Source organism: Lepidochelys kempii, chromosome 3, assembly GCF_965140285.1.
Source record: "Lepidochelys kempii isolate rLepKem1 chromosome 3, rLepKem1.hap1, whole genome shotgun sequence".
Lineage (NCBI taxonomy): Eukaryota > Metazoa > Chordata > Testudines > Cheloniidae > Lepidochelys > Lepidochelys kempii.
The window spans coordinates 134756322-134774415 of record NC_136382.1 but is presented as its reverse complement, the minus strand read 5'-3'; the positions used below and the strand labels follow the sequence as shown (position 1 = coordinate 134774415).

The 18094-nt window shown below is 40.2% G+C and overlaps 1 protein-coding gene across 12 annotated transcripts in view; it reads left to right on the top strand.

Moving 5' to 3' along the window:
- The window catches only part of TARBP1 (tRNA guanosine 2 -O-methyltransferase TARBP1), a 101246-nt gene that overhangs the window by 59599 nt on the left and 23553 nt on the right, over positions 1-18094 (top strand). For 7 of the 12 annotated variants that reach the window (XR_012158155.2, XR_012158154.2, XM_073338123.2 and 4 more), the window contains 6 exons: positions 4339-4538; positions 4752-4823; positions 7197-7317; positions 12224-12334; positions 13636-13785; positions 17074-17160. Coding sequence is in view for 10 of the 12 variants with exons in the window: in XM_073338123.2 (XP_073194224.2) it covers positions 4339-4538; positions 4752-4823; positions 7197-7317; positions 12224-12334; positions 13636-13785; positions 17074-17160 (741 nt within the window). In the remaining 2 variants the exon portion in view is untranslated. The other 5 variants (XM_078852226.1, XM_073338127.2, XM_073338126.2 and 2 more) reach the window with 5 other exon arrangements.

Genomic DNA, 18094 nt, shown 5'->3' with positions numbered 1-18094 from the left:
CAGCTCTGCGCTTATGGTCTTATTTCATCTGCTTTTTTCCTCCTTTCCACTGGATCCATACTAATGCACACTCTTGCACAAGTTTAGATTTATTTTTTGTATGTGATGGATTTTTACCCTACTGGTTAAGGAATCCGTGGAAGAGGATTTTAGGATTTTGTTGAAATGTACAGAAAGTATCATGCTTGTTCTCTGCAAGTTAAACAGATAGATGAAGAGCAGTATAGGTCCCTCCTTCATTGTGGTATTACCAACTCTCATCCTTGAATTTCATAACAATAATTTCATGAGTCTGATTTTTTTGTAAGAATGTTAAGAAATATTCCTAGAATTATTTTTATCTGAAAGATCAGATATGTTCCAGAATTTCAGTTAAAGATCCTTCTTCCAGGAGTATTTTAGTTTGTAGTAGTCACAGCACTTTTTATGGTTACAAAGACAGATCACATGGCAGTCAGAAAATTGTATAATAGTGGCAAAATAGTATCTTTCTGGAAATAAATTATTTTACTCCATAAAATCTTCTGCCTTCCCTGGGCTTGATTCTACTTTAGTAAACTGTTCTGAGAAGAAATCATAATTAAAACTCTGTTTCAAATGATATTGTATAAAATACAGCTGAACTGTTCGTGTTCTAAATCCCTGTTTTTTAGAGGCTTACTACCACTTTTTGGAAGCATTTCTACTTTGGGCCTGCAATTTCTTACACTTACGCCCCTTTGGGCTGAGTGAATTTATGGTTTTGGGGTTGGGTTCTTTTTAAACTAAAAAAAAAAAAAAAAAAAAAATCTGTTCAGCTACTTGAAAGGTCAGAACAATGACAAAGAAAGGTGGTTTCACATCTTAAAAAAAATGGTTCGGACACACTTTTGCACTTTGGTAATACAACCATTTTAACTTTAAATTTGCCATGGACTTAATCCTCAGTTGGGAAAATTTAAAAAAGTACCATTTCATATGTATGAAGAAATTTAGTTTGGAAATAGAAGTTATATTTTTTTCCATTAAATTGTGAAACATTTCTACAACTCCAAAAATATACACCCATCAAAATAAACACAGATGCATTTTTTCCAAATATATGAGAGTCAGACAAAGGCAAGGATTTTTACTCATGTGAAAACACTGGATCGTTGTATTCTTCTTTGAGTAGTGTCCCTGTGGGTGCTCCTTTCCTAGGTGCACTTGTGCCTTTGATTAGAAATTTCTTATAGAAGTGTCTGTTTGGCTTGCGCATGAATGTTACTCAGTCTCGTGCTCCACACCACTGCGTGAGTGAACCACCCTGAGTTCCTTCTCAGCCACCTTGGTCTGAGACAGTGTCTTAACAGTTGTCTGCATTGAGTTTTACCTTAGTTTAGTTGTTCTTAGTAGTAGTTTAGTTTAGCTGTAGTAGTTTTAAAAAATATATTTCAAACTTATATATAGATAGATAGCTTTTCTACACTCCTCAGAGTTTTACGTTACTGGGAGGATGTCCCTGGTTCTTTTGGTTTCAGACATTTCCTGTCTTGTTGGGAGGCAATCCCTGAGAGCGATGACACTCCCAGTGCATCAGTTGCCTCAGAGAATCTCATATTTCCCCAAATAGCAACTTCTGTCTGACATTAAAATCTAGAACCAGAAAAAAACAGGAAGATCATACTTCATCTCCTCATGATGGAGAGGTTGCTGCGCCCAGCCTCTGATGCAGGCCAGGGGATCCCCCATACACCAGCCTCTGAGTAAGTCTGCTGCCTCCACTTTCTCCAAACTGCACTCCTCAAGGGCATCGCAGAGGAGTACCCATAAGACTCCCAAAGACGGTCGCTCGAGTTCTCCAGGTAGGAAATCTACCTTGAAGAAGTTGTGGTCTCTGATAACGCCATCCACTTTGGCACCCATTGCTCTTTGACCCAGTGCCAGTGAGGCTGCTTGTTCCTCAGGTATCAAGGGAACTCTCAAACCTAAAGACTGTGAAGTCTTTGGCTCTGAGAGATCATTGGTACTGTCAGTGGACCATAGTTGCAAGAAGAGCTCTACCTCTTCTCACCTACTACCGAAGAAACCCACTTGGGCTCCATCTGGACTCCACGAGGAGTGGTCAAGATTCACAATACCGTCAACTCTCATTACACCCACCCAACTACAATGAGGTTCCTTAGAGGGCTTGGAATTCTCCTTTTGCCAGTTAAGCATCCTACTCCAGTTTGGGACCCCAATCTGATTCTTAAATGCCTTACAAGATCACTGTCTGTACCAATGGCTACCTGCTCACTCTTCCATTTATCCATGAAAACAGCATTTCTGGTAGCCACCATGTTGACTCAACAAGTTGGGGAAATAAGGTCCCTTATGGTATATCCTCTTTTTACAGGACAAGATCATATTACGACCATATCCCAAGTTTTTACCAAAAATTTCTTCTGAGTTCCATATAAACCAACCCACTCCCCTTCCAATTTTCTACCCGAAACCTCACCTAGGCAAAGAAGAGGCTCCATTACATACACTTGATGTCGGGGGCGTCCTGGTCTTCTACATTGACAAGACTAAACCTTTCAGAGAGACTCCCGAAGTATTTGTCTTGATCTCAGACTGTTCAAGAGGGCCTGCACTCTCTAAAGAAAGACTTCCAAAGTGGACATCTGACTGCATAATTTGTTAATCTCCAAACACCCTGGGGTATACAAACTCACTCTACGAGGGCTATTCCCACCTCTACAGCCTTTCTCAAAAATGTTCCCATCATTGAAATATGTAGAGCCGCAGTTTGGACCGTTGTACCCGTGTCTGCTGAGCACTATGCAGTAACTCAATACTCTGCTTTCTGATGTTGCATTTGGCTTGGCTAAACTTTCATCAGTATTGGACTGAACTCCAAAGCCCCCTCCTCCTCCTTAGCGGGAACTGCTGAGTACTCATCTAGTGTGCGGCACCCAAAGGGACGCTTCTAGAAGGAGGAGGAGGAGAAGGAGGAGAAGAAATGGTGGTTCACTCTGTGCAGTAACTGCGATTCTTTGAGATGTGTGTCCTTATGGATGTTCCACTACCCGCCCTCCTTCCCCTCTACTTCGGAGTTCTCTGCTATGCAGCGTCTCAGTAGAGAAGGAACTGACTGCAGTTTGCCCAGGCTGTATAACAATGTCACGGAGCACGAGGCGTGAGTGATACGCACGCACAGGCTGAACAGATGCTGCTATGAGAAGTCACCGATCAAAGGTGCAGGGGGGTGCAAGTGCGCCTAGAGTGGAGCAGCCGTAGGGGGCACATCTCAAAGAACCACAGTTAATGCACAGAGTGAGTGACCATTTCTTATATATAAGGCTAGGATTTTTTCATGGATATTTTTAGTAAAAGTCGTGGACAGGTCATGGGCAATAAAGAAAAATTCATGGAAGCCCGTGACCTGTCCCTGACTCTTACTAAAAATATCCATCACAAAATGGGGAGCCGCTAGGCAGTTGTGGGGGCCTGGCTGGGAGCTCCAGGGGCTTGCACCAGCCATGGGGGCTCAGAGTTTCAGAGTCCCCTTCCTCCACAGCTCTGAGCTGTGGGGTCCCCCAGCGCCAGAGGCCAGGAGCTGTGGAGGCTGGCCAGGAGCTGCGGGGTCCCCCCGCGACCACTCTGAGTCCCCCAGCACCCATGGTGGCTAGAAGCTGTGGGGTACCCTGCACCCACAACAGGCAGGAGCTGGGGGAATCCCCCCAGCCACCCACGGCGGTGGGGAGCTGCGGGGACCCCACTGGCGTCAGTGGCCAGGGGCATCTGGGTTCCCCCTGCTGCCTGCGGCAGCCAGTAGCTGCAAGGTACCCCCACCGCCTCAGAGCTTGGGGCTCCCATTGTCTTGGGTGGCAGAGGTACCCTGCAGCTCCTGGCTGTCCTGGGTGGTGGTGGGACCCTGCAGTCACCTGTGGGCTAAAGTCATGGAGGTTTTCGGAAGTCACACATTCCGTGACTTCCACAATCTCTGTGATAAAATTGTAGCCTTACTTATATATTGAAGTAAATGCACATAATGGGTGAATTGTTGACAAGCTACTGGCCCTCAGAATTAGGGAATTGTAACTGGCTCTAAGACACCCTCAGCTTCACAATGCTGAGCAAATCTCTGACTCGGGAATCAAGCCCAACATATTGAAGCAGTACTGCAAATACATTTAAATAATCTAAAGAGACAAAGTAGGTGAGGTAATATCTTGTATTGGACCAACTGCTCTATGAAAGATGTATATAACTTCCAATAAAATAAGTTACCTCACCCTCTGCCTTATCTTTCTCCTATCCTGGGACCAATATAGCTGCAATAAGATATTTTGTTGGGAGTTAGGATTTTAATCTCTTTTTTTTCCTCCTCAGATCATACTCAAGCTAGTTGAAATGTCCACTGCAAGAACTGGAGTCTTTAATATAGTGCTTAGTTATTGCTGTCAGTCGTGGTTATTTCCTACATCTGATGACACAGGTGCTTTAGAGAATCCCTTCTCAAATGCTGGAAATTACAGTGAACTTATCACGGAGGCCTGTGTCTTTGGAACTGTATTTAGGCGAGATCAAAGGTATAAAATACCCTGCATTTAATTAGATTTTCATTTTGTATGTGTGATTATATTTGTTAGGATTTTGTGCTCTTTAGCTACTCGGTTAAATTTTTTGAGATTATGAATTAATGTAGAAGTAGTGAACTGTTTAGAATCTGTTTGTTTTTCATATTTTATTCACCTAATTGTGTTTTCTCTCTTCCTCTTTCGAATAACTTTTCATATGAGAAGACTCATTCAGGATGTCCATGCCTTTGTAGAAAATCTTGGAGATGAATGTGCAGCCAATGTTGTCACAGAAAGGTATGTTTTTAATATTTAACATGTATGGTAACTGCATCCTTCATAGTTGCTGGGGGTTGGAATTATATTATTTGTATGTTCTTCAAAGCCAAGTTCTTATGAACATGTTCATAAACTCTATCCCAAATACTGGTAAATCATACATGTTTTAATTTATGTTCATATTCAGGGATTGCCTAGATAATACTTAATCCTGCCATCAGTGCAGGGGACTCGACTAGATGACAAACCCCCGTGTGCACGCAATGCCCCCAACCTGGCCCCTCGCTCCAGGGACGGGAACCGACCCTCCCTGCCCTGCCCCTTGTGCCGTGCCTCATTGTTCCCATCCATCCCCCTCTGGGGATATCCCATAGAGAACAGTGGCCTGTTGAGCTCAGCCTCCCTGCACCAGCCTCGCCTCTCTTGCCACATGTGGAGTCCCTAAGGTAAAATCCACCCTCCTCTGCAAACATGGGATCGCTCAGCTGAAGAGAGCGCACCCAGCTTAGTAACAGTTGTTTAACAGGAGTTTAATTGCACCGATGAACATGCAATTAAAACTGGGATTAATAGCGATTAATTTTTTTGATCTCTTGGCTGCCCTAATTATTACCAGTATGTCTTGATCTCTGTTCACCTTTGGTTGTAGACCACTCTTCAGTTTGGTCTAACACCCACAATTCAACAGCAAGTTCTGCCTCCCGTCATTGCTGCAGCTGGGAATTTGAATGAAAAACTATTGCCACCAGAACATTTATCCTTTGTGCAGCTTGACACACGCTTCCACCCAGCCCCAAGGAAATGGTTCCTCCCTAGCACCTCCGCCCCCAAATAGCATTTCTAGCTAGTTTCAATAGCTGCTTAAAAACTTCATTGACAATCACCAGCCCTTACTTGACACTTCCAGGGGCTTATTGCTTTAGCATTCTCACCCATGAGGTTCTCAGTTTACAAAGTGCTTGGTACAGCCTGATACTCGGTTGTCCGTAATGTAATGAAAACCTGGAGTTGAGATCACTCACTCAAAACGTCTCAGGGTACCCTAATTCATATATAGTCACTGTTTTGTAAATGGAAATTTATTACTAGGGTCCTACCAAATTCACAGTCCATTTTGGTCAATTTCACAGTCATAGGATTTAAAAAATTGTAAATTTCATGATTTTAGCTATTTAAATCTGAAATGTCAGGGTGTTGTAATTGTAGGGGTCCTGACCCAAAAGGAGCTGTGGAGCGGGGGTTGCAAGGTTATTGTAGGGAAGGTTGCAGTACTGCTACCCTAGTTCTGTGCAGCTGCTTGTGGCGATGCTGCCTTCAGACCTGGGCAGCTGGAGAGCAGCAGCTGTGGCCAAGAGCCCAGCCCTGAAGGCAGAGCAACGGCTGGCAGCAGCGCAGAAGTAAGGGTGGCATGGTATGGTATTGCCACACTTACTTCTGCGCTGCTGCCTTCAGAGCTGGGCCCTCAGTCAGCAGCTGCCACTCTCCGGCCACACAGCTCTGAAGGCAGCAGTGCAGAAGTACGGGTGGCATGCATAGGTGCCAACTTTTCCCAGCGCCGGTGGGTGCTTGCCCCTGGCCCCACGCCGACTCTGCCCCTGCCCTGCCCCCATTCCAATCCCTTCCCCAAAGTCTCTACCCCCAACTCTGCCCCCTCCGTGTCCCTGTTGGACTCCTTCCCCAAATCCCCACCCCGGCCCCGCCTCTTTCCAGAGCACGCCGTATTCCCTCTCCTCCGCCCTCCCTCCCACTGCTTGCTGCTGCGAAACAGCTGTTTCGTGGCAGCAAGCACTGGGAGCTAAGGGGAGAAACGGGGATGCGGCGCGCTCAGGGGAGGAGGCAGAGCGGAGGTGAGCTGGGGCAGGGCGGGGAGCTGCTAGTGGGTGCAGAGCACACACCAATTTTTCCCCGTGGGTGCTCCAGCCCCGGAGCACCCATGGAGTTGACACCTATGGTGGCATGGTATGGTATTGCCACCCTTACTTCTGTGCTGCTGTTGGCGGGGTGCTACCTTCAGAGCTGGGCGCCTGGCCAACAGCCGCTGCTTTCTGGCTGCCCAGCTTTGAAGGCAGTGCAGAAGTAAGGGTAGCAATACCGCAAACCCTTAAAATAACCTTGCTACCCCCCTGCAACTCCCTTTTGGGTCAGGACCCTCAATTTGAGAAATGCTGGTCTCCTCCATGAAATATGTATAGTATAGGGTAAAAGTACACAAAAGACCAGATTTCACCGGCGTGGGGTGGGGTGGAGGGAGACCGGATTTCAGGGTCCGTGACGCATTTTTCATGGCTGTGAACTTGGTAGGGACCTATTTATTACCCAACTCTGCAGGCATAATTAATTTCCTGAAGTGACAGGGTAGTCACATAACCTATCATTAACATGCCTTTACAGTACAAACAGAGATGACCATTATGTGCGAGTTTGTGCCGTCAAATTCCTATGCTTGTTGGATGGATCAAATACATTGCACAAGATGTTTATGGAAGACCTTGTCATCAAACTACTTGATAAAGTAAATTTTTATTTTTGTTTAATATACACAATGTTGGTATCATACTGATTAGTTGAAATATAAGGTACTCACCATTCAAAAGGGTATTATAGAATGGTCAAAATCTTTTTTTTTTTTTTAAAGCATCTCTACCTTTGACTTCCTTGTCCAATAAATAATATCTTTTTACCACCACAAGACCTGTCAGTGTGATTTGAATATTCCTGGCTATATTATTGCTTGAGGATGAGATTAGAGTTTTATTCAGCCAGAACTGAGGAAGTAACAGTGGCAAGTCTCAGGTTTGTTGCTCCATTTGTGCTGGGCTGTTTTTTTCATTGCACATATTTAAAACATAAGCATCATTGTCTTGAGAATTTGTATTTGGCTTGGTGGTGTTGAAAATGCTGGGTTTCCCTTGCCTTCTACTGTGTTGCCTAATATATTTCATGTCCAATAAACTCTAGGTTATTTGTAAGCATTTCTAAGAGGTTTGGCTTATAAAAATAAAGTTTTGGAGGATGGGGGTGGAAGGCCCCATCTTCAGCTATCCTATGGTTACTCTATCCTCCAGTCCTGGCACAAAGTATTCCATAGCTGTCATGAGAGGATCGTCTGCCCATGCATAGGGAGATCCTCCACGGACATGTAAGCTCCTAAGGCAATCCCTTTCCTGTGTCTGGTGTAGGGCCTTGGCCCAGGGCTTCCATGCACTCCAGCAATCCTTGGCTACTGAGACATCCCTTTAGGGTTATTGGCAGCTGGTGTAATTTAGAGTAGACTTTAAGCTGCTCTATGTCCTGTTAGGTGACTAGACTAGCGCACAGCTGGTTCAAGATCAGAACAGCGCAAAAGTGATTGAAAGCCAGCTTGGTAGCTCCATTCCTGAGTTTTGTTGTGCAATCCTTGGGGTGTTATTTTGGACTATCACTTGTTTTATTTTTCAGCTTTGTAAAATTGTCATAAAAACTAAAATTCCAGATGAATTTCAGAGAGTAGTTATCAGTGGTTCAAGTCAAGCTGGAAGGGAATATCCAGTGGGGAGTCCCTCAAGGATCAGTTCTGGTCCTGTTCTGTTCAATATCTTCATAAATGATTTAAATAATGGCATAGAGAGTACGCTTTGAAAATTTTGCAGATGACACCAAGCTGGGAGGGGTTGCAAGTGCTTTGGAGGATGGGATTAAAATTCAGAATGATCTGGAGAAATGGTCTGAAGTAAATAGGATGGAATTCAATAAGAACAAATGCAAAATACTCCAGTTAGGAACGAACAATCAGTTGTACATGTACAAAATGGGAATTGACTGCCTACGGAAGGAGTACTGTGGAAAGGTCTCTGTGGGTCACAGTGGACCACAAGCTACATATGGGTCAACAGTGTAACAACACTGTTGCAAAAAAAGCAAACGTCACTCTGGTATGTATTAGCAGGAGTGTTGTAAACAAGACATGAGAAGTAATTCTTCAGCTCTACTCTGCGCTAATAAGGCCTCGACTGGAGTATTGTGTCCTGTTCTGGGCTCCACATTTCAGGAAAGATGTGGACAAATTGGAGAAAGTCCAGAGAAGAGCAACAAAAATGATTAAAGGTCTAGAAAATATGACCTATGAGATTGAAAAAATATGGTTTGTTTAGTCTGGAGAAGAGAAGATTGGGGGAAGACATGATAACAGTTTTCAAGTACATAAAAGATTGTTTCAAAGAGGAGGGAGAAAAATTGTTCTCGTTAACCTCTGAGGATAACACAAGAAGCATTGGTCTTAATTTCAGCAAGGGCGGTTTAGGTTGGACATTGGGGAAAAATTCCTGTCGGGGTAGTTAAGCACTGGAATAAATTGCTAGGGAGGTTGTGGAATCTCCACCACTGGAGATTTTTAAGAGCAGGTTAGACAAACACCTGTCAGAGATGGTCTAGATAGTACTTCGTCCTGCTTTGAGTTCAGGGGACTGGACTAGAAGACCTCTCGAAGTCCCTTCCGATTCTATGAACAAATTACTTATCTACCAATTCAATGACGTTTGGCAGGGACATCTAACCCCACTTCTTTCTTCCAGTCCCAATGTCCCTCTAGCCCCCTCAATTACTAGAGTAAAAACTATCTTAATATTAATTCAGATTTTAAAATAAACTCGTTTTGTCCATAATCCTGCCTCTTTTTACATTTGCTTGGCATGAACATTTCTGCAGTTGGCCTAGATGTCAAAGTTGCTTGTGAGTATTTTTGCAAATCAAGAGGCAGATTCTCAGCTAGTGGAAATCTGCATAACTCCAGAGACTTCAGTGAAGGTGTTTCAACTTCTTCCAGCTGAGAATCTGACCTCAGATTTTAAAATTTATGCTGAAAGTACTGGTTTTCTCATCCATAAAATACTTGTTTAACTTGGTTGTAACTCAAGCCCTGTGCATTTACCATTGTGGACATAGCTGAACAATCCAATATTTGCCATAATATTGTGCCCCATAATCTAAGCATCAATTTAAAAAAAATCATATTGCTCACTTGTGTGAAGAAAATGTAAATCAAGTACAACCAATGCAGTGTTGTCTTCCTTTCCTGGGGATAGGCTGAAACACTAGTTCTGAGATATATTAGTTGCCCTATTCATTTCAATGGTGGTTAAATATAAAATCTAAAGATGTTAGTTTACGCTGGGATTTTCAAAAGAGCCTAAGGGAATTAGGTGTTAAATTCACATTGAAATTCAAGGAAGTTAAGCATTTAACTCCCTTTAGGTCTCTTGAAAAACCCAGCCTTAAGTGTCAAAGTTGTTAATTATTTCACTGCTGATCACTTTTATGAGACATGTCCAGCTAATGTACTTACCTCACAGTACTAAACCCCCTCCTTCCTCGTGCCAGAAACTTCGGCGGTTCCTTACCCAGCTGCCAAAGTCACCACCTTCCCCATAGACAACTTCTGCAGAGCAATTATGCATTGTGAATTCAAAAATGCATGGAAACTTAAAAACTGCAAATGGGAGCACAGTATAAAATAAAGTGAATTTAATATCAAAATAAATAATACACAGGCTACTGCCCTGGTTGTATTCCATAATTTCATATTTAATTCAATTAGTTTTATGTTTTATAGAAAATGAAAAGAACTTGCCGCAGATTCCAAGGACCCTTGTGCCAGAATTAAATCCCATTTGGCATAGGGCTCGCTTGTATTTATTTGGTCTGTATTCAACTCTTATGTTATCTGAAGAGACAGCTCTCTTCTTCTGACATACTGCCACAGTTGCAGTCAGCAGAGGCACATGACCTGGATTCCCCTTGCTATAAAAGAGGAGGGCTGCTGCTTGAGGGTCTCAAGACTCAGCTTGCTCCTTCCCAAAATCTGAAAGAGCCCAAATTTTATGACCATCTGGACATGCAGAAAAACCACTTATTTGACACAGAGGGATTGGGAAGAAAGTTAAGGGCATAAGAGGGTGGGGGCAGTTCCTTTGATTTATTGGCTGGCTGAATTTATTTTGTATGAATATTTAATGCTGCTGGATGGTAGTCATTACATAACTGATAGTGTGCCTCTGTGTCCACTTCTAGTGGCTGAACCACACTGAAATTTGAGCTAACAGAGATGGGTCTTTCAGCTCAGACAGTAGAGGCTGCTCATGCATTTAGGTCCACAGGTGTGTCAGATTCAATCCCTACTGCCAGTGACCCACTAAGGGTATGTCTGTGCAGCAACTAGACACCTGAGGCTGGCCCGTGCAAGCTGACTTGGGCTCGTGGGGCTCTTTCATTGCTGTGTAAACTTACAGGCTTGGACTGGAGCTCTAGAACCCTGCAGGGTGGGAAGGTCCCAGGGCTCAGGCTCCAGTCTGAGCCTGTAAGTCTACTACACAACAATGAAACAGCCCCACAACCTGAGCCCCACAAGCCTGAGTCAGCTGGTACAGGCCAGCCATGGGTTTTTCTTTGCTGTGTAGACACACCAAGGGGCACATATTACAATTCTGTTGTGAGTTTAATGACATTAGTTTAATCTCTAGGGTGCCTACAGATTTCATATAGGCATTCTTTATTTCTTAAATCTAAAATAGAACAAAACGAACAAACAAAACCGTAAATAAATTATGAGTTTGTTCATGTTATGATAATAACATCCAAATTGAACCTCCAGAGTACTACACGCACTAACAAAAAAGTTAAGGAAATACTTGCAGTCAAATATTTTGATAAGTGGAAAGAAGAATATGTAGGGAAATACCTGCCTGATCTAAAGTTAAATTAGTGTGTGTTGTATTGACAGCTGCTTAATATTTGATTTTTTTGACCTGTTTTCTCTCATACAAACATGTTTCTTTTGCTGAACTCCAATTTGTATCTATTGTTGTCTAGAACTGCAGTTACAAGCTGAGCCAAACTCCAGAACTGAATTATTGCAGTGTTTATAGTATTATCAAAACACTAATCCCAAATTTCAATTTGGATACTAAGTAGTTAGAGCATATGTTTCTTCATTTGGATATTCATATCTGCAAGTAGGAGCTTTAATACTTATTTTATACAACTAAATGTCAATTTGAATGCCCTAGTTTAGGCAATCTAATTTGAAAACTGGGATCCATGTTTCTGTTTATGCTGCATTTTCTGTTAATTTCTTGTATGCTGGAAGTGCTGTTTTTGGATAATCTTTTGGACACATTCTTTCAAGTTAATGAAGTCTCATCTCAACACACAAGATTTGTATGCTTGTACATTAAGATAAGAATGACCTTCTAATTTTACTTAGTATCCTTGCTAAGTTCAGTTACTTTTTGTGTGTGGATTTCAAAATTAATTCTAAAAAAACAATACATTTCAGAATAATACTTGAAGAGCTATTGAAGAGACCACTTATACCTACCATTTAATCCATTTTTAAATTTTAAAAGTTTAAAGACTTGTTACATGTATTTTGAATTTGTTTTCAGGATGAATTGGTGTCCAAATCTAGAACACGCTACTATGTGAACTCTTTACAACACAGAATTAAAAATCGGTTGTGGCAAACGCTACTAGTTATTTTTCCAAAACTTGATCAGGTATTACCTTTATTATATAATTATATATATAATTATATAATTGCTTTTATTTTTAATAGAATCTAATTATGTAATAGGAATTTTGTTACACAAAATTGAATATATTAAATGGAATAGGCAATTTCATAAATATTTGATCTATATTTGCACTTGGCATCCAAAAGTCCAGTGTAATATAAACTTCATTCCTGCAACGTGAACTCTCATGTAAGATAAATTTTTCTAGAAAGACAAAATATTAGTTGTAACACTTATGTACCTTACAACAGATTTGATTGTTAATTTATTTACATGAAGGCTGACTAATACAGTTATCTGTATGTGCTGTCTTAATGCTGGATCCTGCAAATGGATCCACATGGGTGCACCCCTGTGCCTACATGAAAGCCCAACTGACTTCAGTAGGTCTGGATGTGAACAGGTTGGATCCATTTGCAACATTTAGTCCTTAAATTCTGTCTAGCCAACACCTAGATACAATAGTGATTTGTGCCCTTAAATATCATGGACAGATTGCTGATTCTAGTTTTCATTTAATAAAAATATTACTATTTAAAATATTCAGAATGTTTAGGATTTACTTTTCTAAACCTTTGGTGCTTGTTTGAATTTCATTTATTTTTCTTCCTAATGGAATCTATTGCATTGTTTGGATAATCTGTCATAATGCACTTAAAAACACAGTGCCTGGCATGGAATGAATTGAAAGAAGCCATTGAAAGAATTGTACAGGTGTTATATTCATTCTTAGAACAGTTATAGTGATGACCTAAATTCTGGCACAGCAATATAATCTTTAATAATATAAAAGTTCAAAAGATACTCTCTCTTTATTCCCACTTCATATGAATTGGTTATTTAAAACAATTGTTTTGAAAATAAGGTATTTTGTTAATACAGTAGTAATTTTTTTAAAAAACCACAGCACTTCCTTGCTACCTCTCAGTGAAAAATAAAGGACCACCTTCTGCTGTGTGTTGAAATTAACATGTTTGGCAGGATAGGGCAGGGGGGGACAAAAGCAGCAGTTCTACAGCGTATTTCTTTTTGGCCCCAGATATTTCAGCATCTCCCTACAAAGTAGAGTTTTTCCCACATTGGTGAACATGTAGCATATATATATATATATTAAATGTACCTATTAAATATTGTTGCTTTGATTGTTCCAAAGTGTTTCAAACAAGATTTGAGGAACAAATGACAGTAAAGTTTTTGTTTTTTGTAGTTTAGCAAGATTTTGAAATTTATTGATGAAACTTTAGATGACTAATCAATGGGGGGGTTAATTTTATTTTGCTCAGAATTTTTTGACTGGGACTCTTGACAAGATTTTTCAGGCTGGATTTGGTAACAATCAAGCATCCATAAAATACTTAATAGAATGGATTATCATCTTGATTCTAAACAGATACCCCCAGTTTCTTGAAAAATTCTGGAATTGTTTCTGCCATGTAAGTAAGAATTTTGACATTCATAATGTGTCTAATTTGAACAAATATAAGATGTCTTCTCACATACATGGGATCTAGTGCAATATTTCTTGTGCATCCATAATTTTCCTTAAAGTCAGTACGTGTTTTGAGTGCTTAAAGAACACAGGATCAAACCCACAGAACCTGATTCTGTGATGCACTCTGATATGATACTTTGGTGTGAAAGGGGCTGTAACTCGCATGGATGCCTCCAGCTTGGAAATCCCCATGCTCGCTGTGGTTCTCCAGGAAGACTAGTGTTGGTGTAACAGCCCAGTAACACCCCTCCTGGCAGCCACCAACATAGGGGCTTTCAGGGGTATGACGGGACGTGGGATGGCTCCACAAAAAGTCATAGAAGGCACTGTAAATTAAAACAGACATAGGAACTCCTCTGTCTTACTGTGGGAGCCATGCCTCTGTTTTACTGTGGGAGCCATGCCAGCCTTTGGACAAGACCCAAATCTTGGAAGTACAAAGGGGTTAAAAAGTCGAATTTGTTTCCCCATCTAAGTTGTGTCATCTCTGAAGTGCAAGTGTCATATAAGTAATATTCTCATTTATAAATTACAGCTTTTAATGTGGCTGTTTTTGCTCAGCATCATGTTACCCAGTTATGAGTCTTGGAGACCAATTTTGAATATTGTTCACTTTTTGTCTTTCAAGATATTTTGCATTTTCATGTGTTGCTAAAAAAGTTCTTAAAATTCACCATCTTGAGGGAAGGAAAAAGCAGTTAACAAACAAAATGTACAAATAAAGTAAATATTTATTTTAATCTTGATGGTAGATCTATGGTAGAAGTGTTCAGTAAATATTTCTGTTCTATATTTGGAAAAGTAGGATGTACAGCTCAGAAGTGAGCTGTAGCTCACGAAAGCTCATGCTCAAATAAATTGGTTAGTCTCTAAGGTGCCACAAGTACTCCTTTTCTTTTTGCGAATACAGACTAACACGGCTGTTACTCTGAAACCTTTAGGATGTACTTGTATCCTATGGGGATGAAGACATACTTTCTAGTCCATTCGTCGCTGAAGGGGATGTTAGATAACATCTATTAGCGATAAACATTTTTAAATTAGTAGGCCCAGATAATTTGCATCCAAAAATCATCAAAAGGCTGACTGAGGAGATCTCTGAACTACTGATGTTAACTTATAATAAATTGTGGAGTACCAGAGAAATTCCAGAAAACTGGAAGAGTGCTAATGTGCCATTATAAAAAAGGAAAAGTGGGATAACCCATAGGTTGGTTAGCTTGACATCAATACCAGGCAGAATAATGGAAAAGTTCATACAGGATTTAACTGACAAAGAATTAAAGACTAGGCCTGTAATTAATGCCAGTCACAATGTTTCTATGGGAAATAGAGCTTGTCAAACAAACCCGATTTCACTCTTTGAAATTACAAACTTGGTTGACAATGGTAGCTGCATAACTGAGTGGATATAATAGACTTTTCTAAGGCATTTGACTTAGTACTGCATGACATTCTGAATTTAAAAATTAATATTATACAATAAGCACATGTTAAATTGATTAAGAACTGGCTCACTGAGAGATCTCAAAAAGTAGTTGTCATTGGGGAATCATCATTGAAAGGGGGTGTTTCTAGTGGGTTTTTGCATGTGTGACACTACTCAACATTTTAGTCAGTGCTCTAGAAATACATATAAAATCATTGCTGATAAAATGTGCAAGATTGGCACAGTTGTAAATAATGTGGGTGGGGCAGTCATACAGAGTGATCTGGATTGCTTGGTAAACTGGACCTGTTCAAACAAAATATATTTGAATACTCCAAATGCAGAGTTGTACATTTAGAAACAAGGAATGCAGGCCATACCTACAGAATGGGGGACCGGAAAACAGAGACTCTGAAAAGGATTTAGGGGTCTTAGTGGACAAACAACTCAACATGAGCTCCCAATGTGACGTTGTGACAAAAAGAGCTAATGTGATCCTTGGAAGTATAATCAGGGAGTAGGAATATGCAGGTGATTTTATTTCTGTACACAATACTGATAAAACCCAATACTGTGATACTGTATGCTATTCTGGTGTCCACATTTTAAAAAGGATGTTGAAAAATTGGAGATGGTAAAGAAAAGAACCACAAAAATTATTTGAGGACTGGAGAAAATGCGTCACACTGAGAGACTTAAAGACCTCAATCTGTTTAATTTATCAGTAAGGCAATTGAGAGGCAACTTGATTACTATGTATAAGTACTTTTACAGGAGAAAATATGAGGTACCATGAGGCTCTTTAATGTAGCAGAGTAAGGCAGGAACCAGTGGCTGGAAGCTGAAGCCAGACAATTTTAAACAGTGAGGATGATTAACCTTTGGAACAAATTACCAAAGGAAGTAATAGATTCTCCTTCTCTTGAAGTCTTCAGATCCAGTCTGGATGCCTTTCTATAAGATAAGCTTTAGCAAAATATAAGTAATACTTTATTCAAACATGAGTTATTGGGCTCAAGACAGGGGTAACTGGATGAAATGTAGGGAACTTTGATATACAGGATGTCAGGCTAGGGGATCTACTGGTCTCTTCTGGCCTTAAACTCTGAATTATTAGCACTGTATATCACTTACATCTGTGAAGCATGATGTAGTTCTTCTCCAAGACTCCCAATTTGACAAAGTAAACTTTGGGAGCATTTTTCTTTTTTTGAATGTTTTTCAATTAATTTATTTTTTGAAATTGACCTTACTAGTGGAATATGAAAGGTACTGGAATGACCACATAGGAAACCAAATCCTCCTTATTTTTCCACAGAACAGGTATACCAAAAGTAACAGTAGCGCAAGCTTTCCTATGCTGTCTCATCAATGTGTTTCCACCCTATTACACAGCAACTACCACTGCAAGTAACAAAACAGTTCAGTTTCCTAGCTCATTCAATTCCGATGAGTTGTTTTCACTCTTTGCTTTTCTTTGCAGAGGGACAAATTGATGTGATATTTTTTTATCTAGACTTAACTGGGAATGCAGCCTATTTCATATATACCATAGTATAGTTACTATTGCTTAAGATATTTTACAAAAGTGATAACAATATGAATAACTAAAACCATATTCTTGTACAAAATTACTTAATTTTTGTAATAAGTGTTGCTAATGGAAACATGTTTTTCCAGTATAATGGTCATTGTGGCTACAAAGCCTGTAGCTATAATTGGAGTCTATAGAACACTTCGTGAAATACAAAAAGGTACAGATATAACGTTTTTCCATTGATTACATTGTGTTCACTTCAGGGTGAAGAAAAGCTTAAAACTAGCATCTGTACATTTTTATCTGTGTTGTCTCACTTTGACATTATTCTTGAAAATACCTCTGAGAAGGTAAGTTCAAATTACAGAAAACCAGAACAGACATTTAAAGGGATGCTCACAATTGCATTATATAGGGATTTTAAAAAATTGTTTGTAATAGTTTATTGGAATCTTGGAAATGTTTATTTCCCTAGTAATTTAGTCAGTCTCTCTCTAAAATTGTCAAATGTTAACTTTTCCTGTGCTCATTGTAACACTAGTTTAGATGACTTCTGGAGTCTTTTGTACAGGATAAAAGTCCAAATGCATGTACAGACCAACCCTGCAAACCATTACTCATATAAGTAATCCTGCTGTCTTCAGTGGCCTGTTTGTATAAGTTGTCAGGATCAAGTTAATCAGTGTTAGACTATCAAACTTAAATAAAGCTCTTCCCTTATTGTCCTAAATATTAAATTTAAGGAAGAAATGGCCAAAGGAAATCAGAGAAAAACGAAATCAACCCTGAAGATATGGTTGTGAAAGTTTTTTTTTTTTTTTAACGTGTGTGTTTAGTGTGTTGTTAATATCTGATTGTGCCCTTTCAGTTTTATGGTTTAATGTTTTAGATAGTATTGTGTGATGTTCCATTAAATTTCTGAGCCTAGCTTAGCTATTTGCCCTACCCCATCCTTTTGTGTTTCTTATGGAGCAGAAACCTACACACACTTCTGCCTTCTGTCCTCTTCTCTGTTTTGGACCATATGTAAAAGTAATTGTGCTTATTAAAGGAACATTGTCAACTTCAGAATCACACCTATGTCTGAAAAACATTAACTAATATTACAGTTGGCATTTCAGATTACTGAGCTGAAACTGGTTGAAGGAAAAACATACATTCTGGGGTATTTTTTTTCCAGTTTGGTCACTTTGTGTATAGTCAGTTTTACTCTCATACACACCCCTCCACACACCTCAGTAATACGTTGGTTTCCTCTATAGTTTGTGTGAGAGTTTTCACACA